The sequence below is a fragment of the Hyperolius riggenbachi genome, chromosome 5, assembly GCF_040937935.1.
Source record: "Hyperolius riggenbachi isolate aHypRig1 chromosome 5, aHypRig1.pri, whole genome shotgun sequence".
Lineage (NCBI taxonomy): Eukaryota > Metazoa > Chordata > Amphibia > Anura > Hyperoliidae > Hyperolius > Hyperolius riggenbachi.
In genome coordinates this window covers 89,509,814-89,530,394 of record NC_090650.1, presented here as the reverse complement: position 1 = coordinate 89,530,394, position 20,581 = coordinate 89,509,814, and the positions used below count along the sequence as shown (strand labels likewise).

Below are 20,581 nucleotides of genomic sequence, written 5' to 3'. Positions count from 1 at the left end.
ACTGTCTGCCAGGTAGATTCCATGATTTGTCTCATCTATTAATGTCTAATATGTTCTTGCAGTGATTATAAACTGAATTGCATACCCCCTCATGGATTCATTCATGGTTTGTCCTTAACCAGCAACGTTACGCAGTTCAAACAAATTGTTGGTGATCAGAAGATTTCCGCAAACATTGATAATCCAGAAGCTTCATTTGATGCTATGCTGCAGGCAGCTGTTTGTCATGTGAGTATGATTCGCTAAATGTGCTCTTTAAGACCAGTTTTAAACTTGATGTGTACGTTTGCGGCGCGATGCTCCTGCCTCTCCTGCTGCACTGCAAAAATCGGCCTTCGTATGACCCTGTGCCACCAAATAGCCGATCTCAGTTGGGTCTGCTCTACTGCGCGGGCACAGTAGACTGGCACCTGCGCAGTAGAGTGGACCTCGCTGGGATCGGCTATTTCAGAGCCAAGAGCCGCGCCTGTGCTGGTGCCGGGAAGGTAAATATTTACATGGCCGCCATTCCTGGATCTGCAGCAAGACCACGGTGGGACAGAGGAGGATGGGAGAAGCCTCGATAGGATCCGGAGGCTTCCACCTCCCAAGGTGAGTACCCTCCAGAGGCATTTTTTCTTAGTACAGATCCTCTTTAATATCCCTGCCCTTATTTTGTATTGCACTACTTATTTTCTACAGTAGCACTGGTGCATACACAACCTTCATTAGGCCGATGCCCCACCCCCACCACAACGCACAAAGTCACAAACATATGACCTTATGGCAGAGTACCCCAACAGGGTTATATGCATAGCGCCGCCCCTCGCCAAGTGACACACTCCCTACTGGACAGGAAGTAAGTCACTGGGATTCCCATCACTCTACGCATGCATGCCACAACGCGCTGCCAACCTTTTTAAAAGGTATGCATCGCCCATTGACTTGCATTACTTCTGCCACCGAAAAAGTCCGGCGGTAACGAGCTGTTGACTTTGCAGTAGCGGATCGCACATTGCAACGCGGTAAGTGAGCTAGACCCCATTGCCTTGCATTGCCATTGCGTTACCCTGCGGTAAAACGGGCGATGCAACACACACTTGCAGTGCACGTGTAAAAGGGACCTCAATTGGTTAATAATGAACTTCTGCCTAAGCTCGAGGTTTAGATGAAAGGGCTCGAATTAACTATAAAAATGGATGCATTCATTTCACATGTTAATCTTATTATGCGATTTGTCCCTTTGAAGCTGTAAATTGTCAAAATCTTTTGATATACGGTGGATTTGTGATAAAGCAACCCTGTGATGCATTTCTCTCTATTTTTCAGAAAGATATTGGCTGGCGAAAGGAAGCAAAACGTTTAATTATTATGATGACGGATCAGACTTCTCATTTAGCACTTGATAGCAAGTTAGCGGGAATTGTCACTCCAAATGATGGCAACTGTCATCTCAAAGACAATGTTTACATCAGAGCTACAGCAATGGTAAGAATGCAGAAAGAATTGTCCATGTGAAGGCTTTAGTTCTATGAAATGTGCTTTAGCTGCTCCCAGGGGGAGATGTGATTGACTGCTATAGGTAATGCATTTACTTGTACTCAGGTGAGGCTCAGTCACCATATATGGACTTTCATGTGTTTAAAGTGTACCAGAGACTAAGAAATAGAACGAATTGAAACTTACCTGGGACTTTGGCTCCAGTCTGGGCCTTCTGCGCATGCGTGGACCTCCCCAAACTGATGCGACTGTACCAGTTACGAGGACTGATCGCGGCTGAACGGCAGGCCTTGAGAGGATGGTGGTGGACTCACACGTGCTTATGGGGCTGGAGGAAGCCCTATGTAAGTATTGATTTGTTCTGTTTCTTAGTGGTATACTTTAACCACTTCCCAACTGAGGGGTTTTACCCCTTGACCACCAGAGCAATTTTCACCTTTCAGCGCTCCTTCCATTCATTCGTCTATAATTTTATCATTACTTATCGCAATGAAATGAACTATATCTTGTTTTTTTCGCCACCAATTAGGCTTTCTTTAGGTGGGACATTATGCCAAGAATAATTTTATTCTAAATGTGTTTTAATGGGAAAATAGGAAAAAATGTGGGAAAAAATTTATTCTTTTTCAGTTTTCGGCCTTTATAGTTTTTAAATAATGCATGCTACTGTAATTAAAACCCATTAAATGTACTTGCCTATTTGTCCCGGTTATAAAACTGTTTAAATTATGTCCCTATCACAATGTTTGCCGCCAATATTTTAATTGGAAATAAAGGTGCATTTTTTTTTAGTTTTGCGTCCATCCCTAATTACAAGCCCATAGTTTATAAAGTAACAGTGTTATACCCTCTTGACATAAATATTTAAAAAGTTCAGTCCCTAAGGTAACTATTTATGTATTTTTTTTAAATTGTAAATTTTTTTATTTTTTTTTAATTACAAAAAAAAAAATTTGGGGAGTGTGGGAGATAAGGAGTTAATTTTTTGTGTAAAACTAGTTTATTTGTGTGTAAAAAATGCTTAGGGTGTAGTTTTACTATTTGGCCACAAGATGGCAACAGTAACTTTTTGTTTCATGCGACCTGCAAGCGTCCTTCCGGACGCTTGCAGGAAGTAGAAAGAGGCTGGGACTTTGTTATTTCTCACAATGATCGTGCTGCTCAGCCGAGGGGCAGCGGATCATTGCGGGGCTTAGATCAACGAACGGGAATGGATTTTCCCATTCGTTGATCTCTGGGCGAGCGGGCGGCGGCGTGTTTACTAGCGGAGGGCGGCGTGTTTACGAGTGGGAGCGCGGGCAGCGGCGGGAGCGCGGAAAGTACGGATTTCTCAGTCCCTGGGGGTTAAAGGATGGAAAAAGGGACGGAGAAATACGTACGGGCGGGGGGAAAGTGGTTAAGGGAGAACTTCTTCAGTTGTTATTAGGTTAAGCACAGAATATTGTAATTTAACCACTTGCCGACCGCACGCTTATACCGTGCGTCGGCAAAGTGGCAGCTGCAGGACCAGCGACGCAGTACTGCGTCGCCAGCTGCAGGCTGATTAATCAGGAAGCAGCCGCCTGCGCGAGCGGCTGCTTCCTGTCAAATCACGGTGGGGGGCTCCGTGTATAGCCTGCGGGCCGCCGATGGCGGCTCGCAGGCTAAATGTAAACACAAGCGGAAATAATCCGCTTTGTTTACATTTGTACAGCGCTGCTGCGCAGCAGCGCCGTAAGGCAGATCGGCGATCCCCGGCCAATCAGCGGCCGGGGATCGCCGCCAGGTGACAGGGGACGTCCTGTCACTGGCTGCACAGGACGGATAGCGTCCTGTGCAGCCTCGATCACCGGGGGGGGAACAGGTAGGAGAGGGAGGGGGGAATTTCGCCGCGGAGGGGGGCTTTGAGGTGCCCCCCCCCCGCCAGCCACACGCAGGCAGAAGAGATCAGACCCCCCCTGCACATCATCCCCATAGGGGGGAAAAAAGGGGGGCAATCTGATCTCTCTGCCTGCACCCTGATCTGTGCTGGGGGCTGTAGAGCCCACCCAGCACAGATCACTAAAAACCACGCTGGTCCTTAAGGGGGGGTAAAGGGTGGGTCATCAAGTGGTTAAAGGGATACTGTAGGGGGGTCGGTGGAAAATGAGCTGAACTTACCCGGGGCTTCTAATGGTCCCCCGCAGACATCCTGTGTTGGCGCAGAAACTCCCCAATGCTCTGGCCCCGCCTCCGGTTCACTTCTGGAATTTCTGACTTTAAAGTCAGAAAACCACTGCGCCTGCGTTGCCGTGTCCTCGCTCCCGCTGATGTCACCAGGAGTGTACTGCGCAGACACAGACCATAGTGGGCCTGCGCTGTGCGCTCTTGATGACATCAGCGGGATTGAGGACACGGCAACGCAGGCGCAGTGGTTTTCTGACTTTAAAGTCAGAAATTACAGAAGTGAACCGGAGGCGGGACCGGAGCATCAGTGAGCGGCTGTGCGGGCACAGGATGCCTGCGGGGGACCATTAGAAGCCCCGGGTAAGTTCAGCTCATTTTCCCCCGACCCCCCTACAATATCCCTTTAAGGCCCTTTTTACACTTGCATTGCAAGTGTGTGTTTCGTTATCCTTTTTTTTACTGCGGGGTAACCCAATGGCAAGGCAATGGGGCCTAGCACGCTTACCACATCTTATCGCTTTGCACCTGAAGTGCCCATTCTGACTCCCAGCTGCATCAAGGTCAACAATGCGTTACCGCCTGACTCCCACAGTATCGGAAGTAATGTCAATGGGTGACGCATACCTTTTAAAAAGGTTTGCGGCGGCATTGGAGTGTATATGCGTGGAACGATGAGAATAGGACAGTGCAGACATTGTTTCTGCCAGCACCCATTCTGCAGTGCCCACGTATCGTAACGAAAGTGGTGGCACGAACCCCTGCTTCTTGCGGTACTTCCCTGCAGTTACGAATGTGGTAGAAGGAGCTCCAGCAGCCAGGACAAGTCACCAGCGTCAGGCGAAGGTAGATGTGAGTAATGAAGAGCGGCCGCTGTCAGTCCAGCTGTGTGCACTGCTCTGCTTTCCCCTCTCGTCCCAGCTGCGGCTGTTACACTCCTACTCCTTTTCTCAGCACCTCCCTCCAGCCGCCTCCTCCGCTCACTCTGCCTCCTCCCCCTCTCTCCTCCAGCAACGGCTGCTGCCTGCCTGCTATCCTCTCTCCCTCCATCTCTGTCCTGCCGGGCTCCACTCACCACCCTCGCACTCCCGGAGCACCATGACAGCAGCATGATGACAGGGTTCTCTGCCGCCTCCTGCTTCTCCAAAGCCTGCCAATTCGCGTTTGACATTGGTTGCAGTGAGACGGCTACTTATAGTTTTGGCTGGCCAGAACCCGAAGTGGCCAGACTTTGGGTTCTGGCTGTAACATAAACTTCAGGAAAAGAGAAAAGGGGTGCCCAGAGAAGATAAAATGCGTTAAAAACAAATAAAATGAAAACAAGTGATGTGGCTTACCTCAATTAAGACACATTCATGTATTAATAGAATTTTATTGCACTGCCAACGCATTTCGTGGGTGCATACCCACTTCCTCTGGCCAAATAGCAGTGCCTAATACTAGTGCTTGTAGCCACAAATAAGGCGCCTCTAGCAATGCAGCCACGACCTATTGATGGCTACCAAGCTGTAGGTTTTTGAAGATCTTTGGCAGTCTTTGGAAACATGGCCTCTGCTACACTGCTGAGGAGGGGGAAGAGTATCTCCTGTGCCCCAAAGGACAGGTATGTATTTAACCCCGCGACCCTCTCCATCTGCCCTTATTAAGGCAGAACCTCAAGTAGTCTATAACATGTGCATTGCTAGAGGCGCCTTATTTGTGGCTACAAGCACTATTAGGCACTGCTATTTGGCCTGGGAAAGTGGGTATGCACCCACGAAACGCATTGCCAGTGCAATAAAATTCTATTAATATATAGACGTGAATTTGTCTTCATTGAGGTAAGCCACCTAACTTTTTTTCATTTTATTTGTTTTTAACGCATTTTTATCTTCTCTGAATGCCTTTTTCCTCTTTATCCTGTGCCTTCATTGTCCTTTCGGAGGGGGATCATCCCTCTTTGACCAGTTTAGGTCATTTGAGGTTTGCTTTTTATCAAGAGTGTGACTATCAGCAGCTCTTTCTAGTCACCCGAGTGGAGTCGGGGCTATACATATTCACCTGTTTCTAGTGGTTGGTTGCCCTTCTGCAACCCACCTTTGTGAGTATAATCCATCCACATATTTTATATACTTCATGTACTTCATGTACATACTGCACCATTTGGGCTCCTGTTGTCTTTGTGTTTTCTTTTTGCTGGGTGCAATTTTTATTATCCCTACTTTTTGTCCATATACTGTACATCAGGAAAATTATTGAGGGCATGGCTATCGGGAATTCGCGAAAGGCATATCTTAACCACAGAAATATGCTTTAAGCTTATGATGGTGGTTTCTTGCATTGAACTCCATAATGGTTATTAGTTCGGCAGAAAGAATCACCGGATTGCCTCTGCCGCCTCTACAACTTCTCCATTCTGCTAGAATGAAGATGTGGCCTTCCAGGATTTCCCAGGACCCACGCAGCCACTTCTCCTCCCACCGGGCTGCCATTACAGCACCATCCCCTCAAGAACTACCAGCAGGGCTGCTCGGATACCACTTTCCACTATCTGGATCTAATTCAGATCCGGATACCCAGATATCCGATCCGGGTCGGATATCCGAGTTTAAAATTTTCCAGTCCGGATCCGAATCGGATATCCGACCTCAGTATCCGGCAGGATTCTGATATCTGGATAGAAAACCGGAAGTGACCTGAAAATGGCTTAACCAGTTCGGCCTATCTGGACGAGCTTCCTCGTCCAGATAGGCACTGGTGCTGCCGCCGGCTCGTGCGCGCGATCGGGCGCGCCCCCGCGCGCGCTCCCGCTGCCCGCCGCTAGCCCCCCGATCAGTGAATGGGAATATAATTCCCATTCACCGATCTAACTTCCCCGCAGAAATACCGACGCTTTCTCTCCAGAGAGCGCGGTATTTCTGCCCCCAGGAAACAACTCCTCAGCATTTTAGTTCCTAGATGCGAGCTGGTTCGCATCTAGGACTTTTTTCACTGTGGCCATCTTGTGGCCAAATAGTAAACTGCACCCACATACATTTTTGATTAAAAAAAAACATTATTTTACATTTAAAATTAGCAGTTTCCCTCCCACACCAAAAATTACCCACATACACTTTAAAAAAAAAAAAAAAAAAACAATTAAAAAAACAAAACAAAAACAACATAAATAGTTACCCAAGGGTCTGAACTTTTTAAATATGCATGTCAAGAGAATATGTTATTATATTATTTAAAATTATAAGCTTATAAATAGTGATGGACGCAAATTGAAAAAATGCACCTTTATTTCTAAATGAAATATCGGCACCATAAATTGTGATAGGGACATCGTTTAAATGGTGTAATAACCGGGACAGATGGGCAAATAAAATACATGCGTTTTAATTACGGTAGCGAATATTAATTTCAAACTATAATGGCCAAAAACTGAGAAATAATGAATTTTTTCTGTTTTTTTCTTATTCTTCCTGTTAAAATGCATTTACAGTAAAGTGGCTCTTAGCAAAATGTATCACCCACAGAAAGCCTAATTGGTGGCGGAAAAAACAAGCTATAGATCAATTCATTGTGATAAGTAGCAATAAAGTTATAGGCGAATGAATGGGAGGTGAACGTTGCTCGGATGCATGAGATTTTCGGCACTGCGGCGCTGAACCGGTTAAAATGCTTCCAAAAGTCTCTCTCTCTCACTCTCTCTAGGCCTGGATGCATTCGAAAGGGATTTTTGCCATTGAAGGTGATTTTGGCTTCTGCTCGGATATCTGAACTAACTATCCGCCCAGATTTTGGATTTCAGATGGGAAATCCGAGTTTGCTCGGATAGTCTATTCGGATTTAAAAAAAATATCCAAATTGCTATTCAAAGTTCGGATAGTGGAAAAAGTTCGGATTATCTGGGTAGTTCGCATATCCGAAATCTTGCTGAGCACCACTGACTACCAGGCGTGGGAACACCTTCTTTTCCCTCAAGCAGTCCTCCTGCTTAAAGGGATACTGTAGGGGGGTCGGGGGCAAATGAGCTGAACTTACCCGGGGCTTCTAATGGTCCCCCGCAGACATCCTGTGTTGGCGCAGCCACTCACCGATGCTCCGGCCCCGCCTCCAGTTCACTTCTGGAATTTCTGACTTTAAAGTCAGAAAACCACTGCGCCTGCACGCCCGTGTCCTCGCTCCCGCTGATGTCACCAGGAGCGTACTGCGCAGACACAAACCATACTGGGCCTGCGCTGTGCGCTCTTTATGACATCAGCAGGGTCGAGGACACGGCAACGCAGGCACAGTGGTTTTCAGACTTTAAAGTCTGAAATTCCAGAAGTGAACCGGAGGCGGGCCGGAGCATCGGTGAGTGGCTGCGCCAACACAGGATGTCTGCGGGGGACCGTTAGAAGCCCCGGGTAACTTCAACTCATTTTCCCCTGACCCCCCTACAGTATCCCTTTAACTCCAGTTCCCTCACCAGGCACGCTTTCTGCTCAACATCCTAGCTGCCCGGCTCAACACCCCAAGCCTGTGGCACTCTAGTCCCTTGGAAAGCTAATTACCCAGCCGCCCGCTATGTACTTCCTAGCTTCTTGGAGGCTCAAGCTATGCTCTAACGTATGTTAGTATTGTTTTGCCTGTCTCATTGTGTACCTCCCATGCTGTCATCAATACGTCTGTCATTTGCTCTTTTGTCATTGATCTGTCTGTCTTTTGCTCTACTGCCATTGCCATGTGAACCACAAATAATTCCAGGTATGACACTCATCGTACCTGGCGAATAAAGGTGATTCTGATTCTGAGATGGCCCTATTTCCCTTACTATACATTACATTTTACAAGCCTTCATAATAAATTTGGATCATGTGGATATTTACTGAAAAGTTTGCTTAGAACGTCAAGTACGGTAATCTGCAACCACTGGCTTTCAATTTATCTATTTGTACAGGGAAAAAATTACAGTAGACAGGCCCTTCTGTTCTGAATAACAGCCCACAGGCTGAGGTCATCTACTTCTCCAGTCATGTCAATTGTGTTTTCATGTTTCATAAAAATACTGATGGGTTTTAATTAGACAGTTCAAACTTTACTCACAAGCTTGAAGCTCGTTTTAAATCACAGTTCTGTTTTAATTATGATGAGGAGCCTCTTTGTGAAGAAGAGGAGCGTCCCAATCTACGTTTTGAATTTAGCAGCTTATGTCTCTGGACCTGATGTAACTTTTGAGATACAGTTTTCATTGAAAGTTCTCACAGATTGTGTATTTTTTGTATCATTTGATTAGTTTCTGTTGCCAATGTTTACTTTAACCATGTTGCATAATAGTCACAACCAGCTTACATGTTGTCTTTTCCCATAGGAATACCCATCACTGGGTCTACTTGGCCAAAGATTACTCGACAACCAAATATTTGGGGTATTTGCTGTACGGGGAGAAGCTTTTCACTGGTACAAGGTAATGTCTTTTTCAGGAGACACCAAAGTGTGTATTCCGTGTGTGTTATGGTGTCACTCTAGTCAGCTTTTAGTATGGCCAGACGGGAATCCAATTAGTGGCGCAGCAATAGGGCATGTAGAGGTTGTGAGACCGCCAGGGCTCCTGAACCAGAAAGGCCCACAAGAGGCCATCATTCAACCCCTATGGTAAGCACTCAGATGTCAAATGACATATTGCATAGTTCATGAACAAGCAGGTCAGAAGACCCATCTTTTCTTTGGCCTTAAATTACCTCTTTGCATCCAAATAATTGGAATGAAAAAGCTGACCTCTAGGCTGGGGGAGGTCATTAAAGGGAACCTGAAGCAAGAAGTATATGGAGGCTGCCATATTTATTTCCTTTTAAGCAATACCAGTTGCCTGGCAGTCCTGCTGGTCTATTTGGCTGCAGTAGTGTCTGAATAACACCAGAAACGAGCATGCAGCTAATCTTATCAGATCTGACCATAATGTCAGAAACATCTGATATGTCATACAAAGAACATCTCTCAATCTGCTGGACTTATTTTCTCCATCTTATTTCCCCCTCTCTCTCCCCTTCTCTCTCTTTGGCTGGGTGCACACATAGCAGAAACACTAGCGTAGTGGGAAATGCTGCATTTTATGCAGCAATGTTAGTCTATGGGATGCAGAAGAAGCTGCGTTGCACTGCGTTTGTACAGGATGCGTTCCAAAAACGCTGGTATAATATGCAGGCTGGCTGCCAAAACGCACATAATGAATGTCTATGGTAACACATATGCATTGCGTTTTTCATGCATTTTTTAATGCGTTTTTAATTAAAAAGTAAAGATCTCTGATGTGTTTCCGCTTCCTGTTGTCTTCCTACTGATTTGCGTAAATAAGAAAAAATGCATACGCGTTTTCCATTAGCGAACTGCAAACGCATTAAAACACATGCAAAACACATGAAAAACGCATCTGCGAACAAAAACGCAAAACGTGGTAAAAACTCAATAGCAAATCGCAAACGCCCCTTTCTAAAACGCTACTTTTTTACACTATGTCATATGTGAACCCAGCCTTTCTCTCTCTCTCTCTAGAATCAGTATAGTCAGTAATATCAAAGTCAGAAAATATCGGTATGAAATAAATCTACGCCTATTATCACACTGAACCCTTTCCCTATCAATGGGTAACCTTAATACCCCCCAAGGGTAATCTTGACCCCCCTTGCGGTTAAGGGGTTCTTTAATGTGTTTTAAAAAAAAACGTTTCACTTACCTGGGGCTTCTACCGGCCCCCTGCAGACGTACGGACCTCAAGGATCCTCATGTCCCCGTCGCATCTAACCCACGCGCGTCCTTGCTCCCGCTCATGACGCCGGGAGTGTCTTGTTCAGGTGCAGAAGGAGAAAACTTCGCATTGCGCCTGCGCAGGATGCTCCCAGTGACGTGAGCAGAAGCGAGGACGCTGTGGTGCTCGTCTCGTTAGACGAAACAAGGGGAAGTGAGTCACAGCGGGAAACATAACGCTCATTGAGGACCGACGCAGGACAGGACGTCTACAGGGGCCTACGAATGAAGTCACCACCCGGAGACTTGGGCGTAGAATACAGTCAATATACGGCTTACCCTGCTCCTGCACAAGTCCCGGCCATGCTAATTACTATTCCCCCTCCAGGTCCATGTGGATAGTGGGGCATAATGTAATTAGGGTTCCAGCTATTGCTATTGTTAACTTCAGCTCCATCTTCTGACGGCGCCGAAGTTGCTCACTGTACGCTGCTATAGCCCTAATTCCTATTACAGTCTATGGTGGCGCCGGATGCGACCAAAACTCCTGTACTGCAATCAACGTGTTTGCTGCAGGGGGAGGGTAGAAGCCCCAGGTAAGTGAAACTTAAAAAAAAACAAAAAACATAAAAGAACCCCTTTCTCCTACGAAACTCCCCCCCCCCCCCCCCCAGATAACCTTAGCCCTGCCACCCACAACTAACCTTATCTGTCCCCACTGCCACGAAAAAAAAAAAACGTCATGTCTAGCCTCAACCCTCCCTCCCACAGGTATCTTCAACCGTCCCAGCTGGCAATTTTTTTAAGTTACTTTCGGGGGGGCCTCAGGCGCCCAAATTTCCTCTCTTTTTCGGATAATTCAATGGACTCACATGGCAGGGCCCAAACTTTCACCACTTGCGGGCACCCAAACATCCTGCTTCCATCAGGAATCGCAAAAGTTCTGGCATGATCTTTTGCAGTCGGCCACTGTACACACGCTGGATTCACACTAGATTCTCAGCTGAGGCAGTTTGTATTCCCCACCATGGTCAAGTTTAAACTAGCTTGTGTATGCAGTAGATAGATAAATCAAAATTGTGTCATTTTGGTGTGTGAATGGGGGGAGGTATTGTGCATGCATAAGATGCTTGGTACATGGGACTCACATCCTGTTACTACCAGTTCTGCAATATGATAGCAAACGTAGCCTTCGGGCCCCGAGGCAACGTCTAAAGGGAGAATTCAGCAGAACTCCTGGCGACTTTGCACCGAAATGTTACATGACTCATGATGCTGCATAGCCTGGTCAATACATGCACATAGCTCCTAACTGTCCTTCTTTTGGAGGGACAGTCCCTCTTTGGGAGCCCAGTCCCTCTGTTTCTCTTTCTTCCTCATTTGTTCCTCTTTCAGGAATCATGTACAGATCTATGTAAATATTTGTTTTTTTCTACTGAAAAATGTGCTTAATTGACTCTAAACTTTATTCCCATCCTTTAAATTGATATATTTCTTATATTCAAATATTAATAAAAAGGAAAATGAAGCAGGATAGAAAGGAACTGTGTTGTTTGAATTTTAAAACAAGATCATTTTCCTATGAAATCTTTCTGGTATGCATGATTAGGGTTGTGATGGGGCGTGGTTAGAGGTGTGGCAATGGGTTGGCTTAAAGAGACTCTGAAGTCTCTAAAAAAGTATTTTTACTTCACTAATCTGTTTAATACTTTAGCCCTAACTAAACCTCCGCATCCCCGCCGCTATAAACTAATAACTAACTAATAACTAATAATCTAAATCCCCCAAACTCCCCGGGGCACACTACGAGGAGCGCTTCCGTGTGAGGCAGAGCTATGAGCTGCAGCCCTGCCTCACACGCGTCTGTCAGCTCTCCCCTGCCCCTCTCAGTCTTCCTTCACTGAGGGGGGCGGGGGAGAGGCGGAGATCCGCCACTGACAGACGCGTGTGAGGCAGGGCTGCAGCTCATAGCTCTGCCTCAAACGGAAGCGCACAGGACAGCAAAATCCAGGACCAAGAAAGTCGTAGATTTTGCAGGGGAGAGGGAGGGGGAGTTAGGGGGGATTTAGATAGTTTACAGCGGTTGGGATGCGGCGGTTTAGTTAGGGCTAAGGTATTAAACGGATTTATGAAATAAAAAGAAGTTTTTTTAGAGACTTCAGAGTCTCTTTAATGGCTCATACACACGGTCGCCCGCGTGTATGACGCGCGCGCCCCGAACCGTCGCTATTTAGAGCTGTCGCCAGGCGATTGACTTGTTCAATCGCCAGCAACAGCTGTCACCGCAACTGTTGCTAGTCCGCCGTGTGTATGCGGACTAGCGACAGCAACTCCATACACAATGTATGGAGCTTCCAGCGGGGGGAGGAACCTTCGGCGACAGCTTCCGCCTCTGGCAGAGACGTGTACAGCTGTCGCACGGGCGGAGCTGTCGTGTGCGCGTCCCCTATGCGCTAGCGACTAGCCACTTTTGCCCCCCGTGTGTATGTAGCTTAAGTGTCCCTCTTTTTTATCTCAAAAAGTTGGGAGGTATGCATGCATGTCATTGCAGTTACACTCATAAAAACAAAGTATGTTTTTATGACTACTTGACGCCACATGGGATCCTGACATTCACTGCTGCTTTACAGTTCTGTCAGAATGCAAGTGATATGTACTCTCTATTGTTCTTGTGGAGGCCAGTTCACATTACAAAGCTTGGCTTGGTACTGGCTGGATTTGTACAAATCCTGTTGTAGGCCTTCAGTGGTACTCATTAGTGATTTGACCTTCGTGAGAGTTCATGGAAAATTCCTGCCAGCACCAGTGGAGTCTCTAGTCAGCACTTCTAGCATCAGTCAGGACTTGCTAAAAGTTCCAGTCAGCATCAGTCATTGATTGTAAAAAGGACCATTCAGGGTCAAGCAACTCTTGATAAATCATCTGTCAGATTTAGTTTTATTTTACAGTGCTTCCAATGTGGATCACATCCATACACACATTTAGAGCTGCATGCCTATTAAAGTACACCAGAACTGAGAGGGATATGGCTAGCATATGTATTTCCTTTTATACAATGCCAGTTGCCTGGCAGTCCTGCTGACCTTATTGGCTTCAGTAGTGTCTGAATCCCACACCTGAAACAAACATGCAGCTAATCTTGTCAGATTTTTGTCAGAAACATCTGATCTGCATGCGAGTTCAGGATCAATGGCTAAAAGTATTATGCTTAGTACACACAATGCAATTTCCTGTCCTATTAACAGGAATAGGAGCATTATTTCAGACATGTCCGATCTGCACCCAGGATAACAGGATCGATTTTGCAAAGTTGTAAAGTTTGGGCATGTACACACAACGATACAACTTCCTGTCAGATGACCCATCGATTGGACAGGAAATTGAATCGTGAGTACCCAGCATTAGAGGCAGATGATCAGCAGGCCAGCCAGGCAATGTGTATTCAAATACATAGCACTGCGCTGGCTAAAAAATAAAAAGGTATAGCTCGTGAAGTGCTTCCTGATAAACAAAACCAAATGTACAAATTTAAAACTGGATATAGCGGGAATTTCGCGCGAGTTTCTTCTTATCACGCCTAAACTGAGTTTAGGCGTGATAAAGGGCTTTTCACTGGCGTGCAAAGTGTTTGCACTGCTTTGTGAATCAGGCCCTAGGTCTGCAAGGTCATTAAAGGTCACACTCTTCCTGTCACGATCCTCCAAAACATTAGTGTCCTTCACACTTGTTCCACATATAACACCTCAAAAATAAAATATGCATCCCTACATTTCATAAAACCATTCACAAATGTATTATAAATTAAAAATGGCCACTCACATTTTAAGAACTTGTGTTTCAAGCATAGAGTTTGTAGGGCTTTTCCCTTAGCGTTGGTCGCCTGGCCGACTTACGACTGGTTCTCCATGTCACACATGGGGCTTGATTCACAAAGCCATGCAAACTGTTTAGCATGGGTGTGCTAAACAGTTAGCACGTGAAGTGCTGTTCGCAGACTTTTGAGCATGCAAAGTGCCGCGATTCGCGCGATCGTAGACTTTTGCGCGCTTAAAAGTCCACGAACGGCACTTCACGTGCTAACTGTTTAGCACACCCATGCTAAACAGTTTGCACGGCTTTGTGAATCAAGCCCATGGAGTCCACACCACCACGACCGCCTGTCTCCCCGTATAGTCCCGCCCTACTAGTTTCGTCAGTTATTAACTGATCAGGGGCATAAGGCAATGTGTATTGTTTAAAATTCTATAAATATGGCAGAGGATCAGCAGGCCAGCCAGGCATTGTGTATTAGAAAAATACGTCAGCATCCATATTCCTCTCACTTCAGGTTCCCTTTAAGCCAATATGGCTTTTTCACTTATGTATAAATTATAGATTATCTGCATAACTAGCTACACTTTTTTCATGTCATTTTAATTAACGTAACTGAACAACATTCATATGTATAGTTAGAAAAAATCTGTGTTTTCCCTTTAGAAGCAATGATTTTGTAGCGCACCATGTGATTTCACTTTCCAAATGACATTTGCCATTCCTCTTCCACAGGACCTTGTGCCAATGCTGCCAGGGACAATTGCCAAGCAATTTGACAGCGCTGCTTCCAATATCAACAGCTTGGTGGTTGAGGCTTACAAGGTCAGTGTTTCTGCAGACAGAGTTTTCCTCCCTCCTCTGGTGACATCATTAGTAAAATTAAGATGTTTTTCCGCACACCTGCAGATGTATTTTGCTTTCAGCTCCTGGAGTAAAGATGTGCGGAGACCTCACAGAATAGCCAGACACGCCAGTGTCATCTGACCCTCTCGGGCGGAGCAGATAAAAATAGCGAAGGACGAGCACCGATACAAAATGGTGCCACCATGGGCAGCAATTGCGGCAAACAAGTTAAATTATGGTGCCCGGTAAATGTCGGATGCATAGCCCAGCGCCTGCTATTTATTGGGAATCATAATTTACCTTCATTGCCGCTAACTGAGGCCTGTACTATTGCTGCTCATGGTGGCAGAGGGTAATTTAGGTAGCTTAGATGAGGGGAGGGGGGGGTTAAGGTTAGGCAGAGGGTAGTTGAGTTTAGGCAGGGGAGTGATCAAGGTTAGGCATGGGGGTGGAGTAGTTAAGGTTAGGCAGCATGGGTGGTGTGATTAAAGTTAGGCAGCAGGAGGGGGGGGAGTGGTTAAGGTTAGGCATCAGGTGGAGTCTTAAGGCCAACTGAAAGGACAACTGATATGCAGTCCAGTGTCCATGTTTCACAATGCACTGCTATGGAGGAAAAAAATGCTTTAAAACAACGCATTAAAACGCATTGAGTTTAAAAGGGCCCTTAGGGATAGGTAGAGGGAGGGCTCAGTGTAAGAGTGGTCAGGGGTGTAGTTATACATTACCTGGTCCCGTTGATCATGTCCCCTCTACTTCCTGGTTAGTTTGCAGATTTCCTGCAGCCAGCCAATTACCATGCGGCTTCAAACTAATCAGGAAGTGGAGGAGACTCGATTGCCTGGAACCGGTAATGTATAATAAGGCTAAATGCTGGTAATGACATCTTGTTACTAACTTTATTTAAGGCTTTAGAAATGTCCTAAAATGTTAAATACAATTAGTAACAAGATGTCATTACCAACATCACACTGCGGAATTTTATGCGGCACTATTTTTAAATGTATGCCTCTGTCAGAACTGTCATGACAGGCTTTGTCTATATGATGGAGGATGGGGTGGTGATCCCTCTAGGCCAGGCATGGGCAAACTTGGCCCTCCAGCTGTTAAGGAACTACAAGTCCCACAATGCATTTGCCTTTGAGTCATGTCAGCGCTGCGTAATATGTTGGCGCTTTATAAATACAATAAATAAATAAATAAATAAATGACTGTGGCTGTAAGACTGCTGCAATGCATTGTGGGACTTGTAGTTTCTTAACAGCTGGAGGGCCAAGTTTGCCTATGCTTGCTCTAGGCAGATGATTGTTCTGCCTTCACTCCAAGGCAGGCTCCGGCGATATTTTTTTAAACTGACTGCCAAGGCTGTGGCTACGTCCACCTGTGTGGCTGCAGCCCACCCCTAGCTCTGCAGCCTATTGATGGCTACCAAGCGGGGGGCGGGCTGCATCCATGCAGTCTTTGGAAACATGGCCTCCGCCACACTGCTGAGGAGCAGGGAAGAGCGTTACCTGTGCCCCCACACTGCTGAGGAGGGGGGAAGAGTTTTTCCTGTGCCCCCACACTGCTGAGGAGGGGGGAAGAGTTTCTCCTGTGCTCCATAGATGTCAGGACAGGTATGTATTTAAGCCCGTGACCCCCTATATCTGCCCTTATTGAGGCAGAGCCTCAACATGTGCATTGCTAGTATAACATGCATCATGCAAATTGTATAAAACACATTATAGAAGCAATGTGCACATAACCCAAGTTGTGCTAGATGCGCAATGCCCATTACATTGCTTGCGTAAACGCTGGTAAAATTGCTGTGCACCGTCTGCCATTTTGTCAGTTTGCTTGCCTTGTTTATTTGAATTAAAATGCTCAGCTACTCCACACTGAACACAACAAACTCGTTCAAGTCTGGGACATCAAACCTTTTCAGTTTCTACAGGTGTGGAAAATAAGCAACAACAGCTCCTGTTCTGTGCAGCTAATTACACCTACAGGAAATGGAAAGTAAATGTACTGTCTGTATACAGTATACGGTACATATTCCAGACTGGAAAGGTTAGGCAACCGGGGTGTACAGTTGGTTTTAAAATTTCATAAGTGGTGACAAATGAAGACATAAAAGGTAATTTTTAGTGTCTTCAAATTGGGTAAAAAAAAAAAAAAAAAAGAATTTCTGCAGCCTTGATGCGTGTTTATAGCAATTTTGTAGCAAGAGTGGAATTTTACCTCAGCAGTCCTGGTCACATGTGGCTGTGATGATTTATACCAGTACAACAGTAAAAGGTTCCTTAGATATTATCCTAACAAGATACAATTTATGGCCTAGCCGCTGAAGTGCTTTTCTGCAGATCTGACAAATGTTGTTTAAAATAACATAGAAAAAAAAGAGTGTCCTAACAAAATACTGAAAAAAAAGGATTATTACTATGGAAGCATAGCAGGGCAACCTGCATCTGCTCTTTGTTAGCGATCGGAAATACAGCGAATTCTCCAGCAAGTGACCCTGTGCTGCCTGAGAACTACGTGCTTCCGTGGAGCTGGTGGAGAGCGCTCACAGTGAATTCTTTATGGATAGGAAACAATTCATCTATTCAGCCAAACTTGCACAAATAGGCTTTTCATGTTGCTGGAGAAAGCGGAGATGGATGTTTTTGTAAATAAAATTTAGACAGAACTTTGATGTGTTCTTCCAGGCGCTCATCTCAGAGATGAAGATTCAGGCCTATAATCCCGTGAAGGGGATTTCTGTAAATATCACTGCTATCTGTCCGGATGGAGAGCGGCGCTCTGGAGTGGACGGATGTCACGATGTAAAGAATAATGAGAAGGTACGGGGCCGGCTGAAGATCTTTCACAGCTGTGAGCGTCAGTTATTCAGAAGGTTCATGCTTAGTGTTCAGATTGCAGCATCTGTTTCTGTCACTGTTACTATTTTACAATAGTTATTCTGCAGTATACATCATCGCATAAAAAAGTTATGAGGGCCCATTCACATTGGGGCGATTAGCGGCCATTTAACACTAATCGCAGAATCGCTGCGATCACTAGCTCTTTAAAAAACACTAGTGTAATGTAGCGTATGTGGGAGTGATCTGATTCCTGGCTATTCACGGTAAACACAAACGCTGTGCATGCAGTTAGCGCTAGTCTCTGGCGTTCTGCGATCCTCAGTGTGAATGGGCCGTAAAGGACAAGGTTCCTTCCACACTGAAAATCGTAATTGCAGTGTGCTGCAATCACTATGTTCACGTGTTTTTGAGCGTGCGTTACGCCGCAATTTTGGGAGCTCTTGGGTTTTCCAACTTGGATAGAAGACCCGTGGGAAGTTTTTATAAATGGAGATCACATAGCAAAAGTCATAAGACCGCATTTGCTATGCGATTTGCATACAGACCGCAAATACAGGCAAACTGCAGCATGCACTGAGTTTGTGATTGCGTAAAAACGGATTGCATCACTTTGTACAGGGCAACGGATCAAAGCGCATGCAACGTGGATGGAAAGGTCCTAATTATGGTTTTTATGACCATTTGCATGAGAAATTTTTATAAAGAACTGGTGCTCGCCATTATTTTGTTAAGCTAAGTACATACACTATAAAAGTAGTTGTGTATGACATTTGTGTAGCAATTCTGTTCATAGTACAACAAGAATCTGTAACAGAAAAAAAAAAAATAGCCCCTGGGGGATACTTACCATGGGATGGGGAAACGTCTGAATCCTAATGAGGCTTCCCCAACCTCCTAAGCCGACAAGGATGCTGACTGTGGCGTAGGTGCAATGGCACATGCAATGTTTACCTACCGCGATCCTGCCGCGGCGCAGTAGTAGCTGTCCATTTTGGGCTCAGGCGGAAATGGCCAAGCCCGATCCGAGGTAAGTACCCCCCGGGTTGTTTATTTTTTTTTGTTACAGATTTGCTTTAACCCTTTCTGGACCAGCACCCTCTGCCCCCTTAAGGACCAGAGGGTGCTGGTCCCGTAAATCGCCGCTTCCCGACCAATCGCCGCAATGATCCGCCGCTCCCGACGAACACGCCGCTCTGTCCCTGCCGCAGGCTGCTCTCTCTGCCGTCGCTATGACGGCAGAGCGCTGTGTGCCGGTCAGGAGCCGCTTTCATTGGCTCCTGACCCTGTCACTCCATGTAAGCCAATGAGAGCGGCTTACATGAATGACAGAGCCAGGAGCCAATGAAAACGGCTCCTGCCCGGCTCACAGTGCTCTGCAGTCACAGAGGCGGCAGGGCAGCAACGAGCGGCGGGGGTAGAGCGGACCGAGCGGCGGAGACGGGCAGGGGCGCACGGTCAATGGGACGTAGAGTTTACGTCCTGTCAGGACCGCAGCGCCCCCATCCGACGTAGATTCGCACTCGCTCGGTCTGAAAGTAGTTAAAGTAACTTGAAATGAAAAATGCTTAAAGGGAATCTGAAGTGAAAATAAATGTATGATATAATGATTTGTATGTGTAGTACTGCTAAGAAATAAAACACTATTAGCACAGATAGGAATCTCATATTGTTTCCAGTACAGGAAAAGTTAAAGGAGTTCTGTGGGGGGTTTCTTAAGAGAAAAACAGGCACTTACCTTGGGCTTCTATCAGCCCCCTGCAGCGGTAATGTCCCACGCTGTCCTCCTCCCATCTGCCGTTCTCCGCCGCCGACCCCGGTCTAGCGCAGCATGGGATCCAACTGCGGCTGCACTACAGAGGCCGCGCACCCGCTCGCTTCCGCCTGCGTCATCATAAGCTTATTGCGCAAGCGCAGTAATAGAAAACGTTGTACTGCGCCTGCGCAGTAAGCATCAGATGACGCGAGCGGAGGCGCGGCAATGCACATTATTCGTCTGTGTGACAGACGAATAATAGCCCGGTGCCGGCTGCGGGGAACGGTGGATGGGAGCAGGACGGCGTGGGACATTACCGCTGCAGGGGGCTGATAGAAGCCCCAGGTAAGTGGCAGTTTTTACTCCTCAGAAACCCCCACAGAACCCCTTTAAGAAACTTCAGTTGTTATCTATGCAAAGGAGATTCTGTGAGCTGTGCGACTTTATAAAGTCGTGGACAGCACTGTCTTTTGAAGCTCTTATCTCAACTGTCTCTCATTGTTTCTTCGTTGTTTATGGTTTTTCTGCAGAGAAAAGTTCAAAGGGTCAATAGCCTGCTCTGTGAAATCATTTAAAATGCTGAGTGTATTGTGGAAACTGCAATTATTAGAGAATGATGCAATGTAATAAAAAAAAAGCTATATACCTGAAAATAAAAATATGACACTATTTTATTTGCTACTAATGTTCTATTGATTATCCGTATTACACAACCTGGGGATTCTGGGCATCTGTAATTTCCCCCTGTGTTTGCCTATGCTCCTGGGTGTTCTGGTTCACCATGAGCTTGCTGGGTAGTCTGTAATTTAAAAATTGTAGTTATTTCAGCAGAATGAAGGCAGTTTTCTGATGCTCAACTTATAGCTAACTTTACAAACAGACCTAGTGCTATCCTCTTCATATGCCATATTTGCCATACATTTAATATAATAGCCTTGTCTATTGAAAACCGTGAATTCTAGCCACTGAGCATGTGGTCGCTCTCAGTGATGTTTATGTGCACCCATCATGGTTTCTTCTG

The 20,581-nt window shown here is 46.0% G+C and overlaps 1 protein-coding gene across 2 annotated transcripts in view; it reads left to right on the top strand.

Moving 5' to 3' along the window:
• Positions 1-20,581, top strand: part of ITGB8 (integrin subunit beta 8) — a 185,367-nt gene that overhangs the window by 123,370 nt on the left and 41,416 nt on the right. For both annotated transcript variants that reach the window (XM_068238639.1, XM_068238638.1), the window contains exons 5-9: positions 63-228; positions 1,309-1,467; positions 8,939-9,034; positions 14,857-14,946; positions 17,652-17,786. In XM_068238639.1, coding sequence (XP_068094740.1) covers positions 63-228; positions 1,309-1,467; positions 8,939-9,034; positions 14,857-14,946; positions 17,652-17,786 — 646 coding nt within the window. The remainder of the gene's footprint in view (positions 1-62; positions 229-1,308; positions 1,468-8,938; positions 9,035-14,856; positions 14,947-17,651; positions 17,787-20,581) is intronic.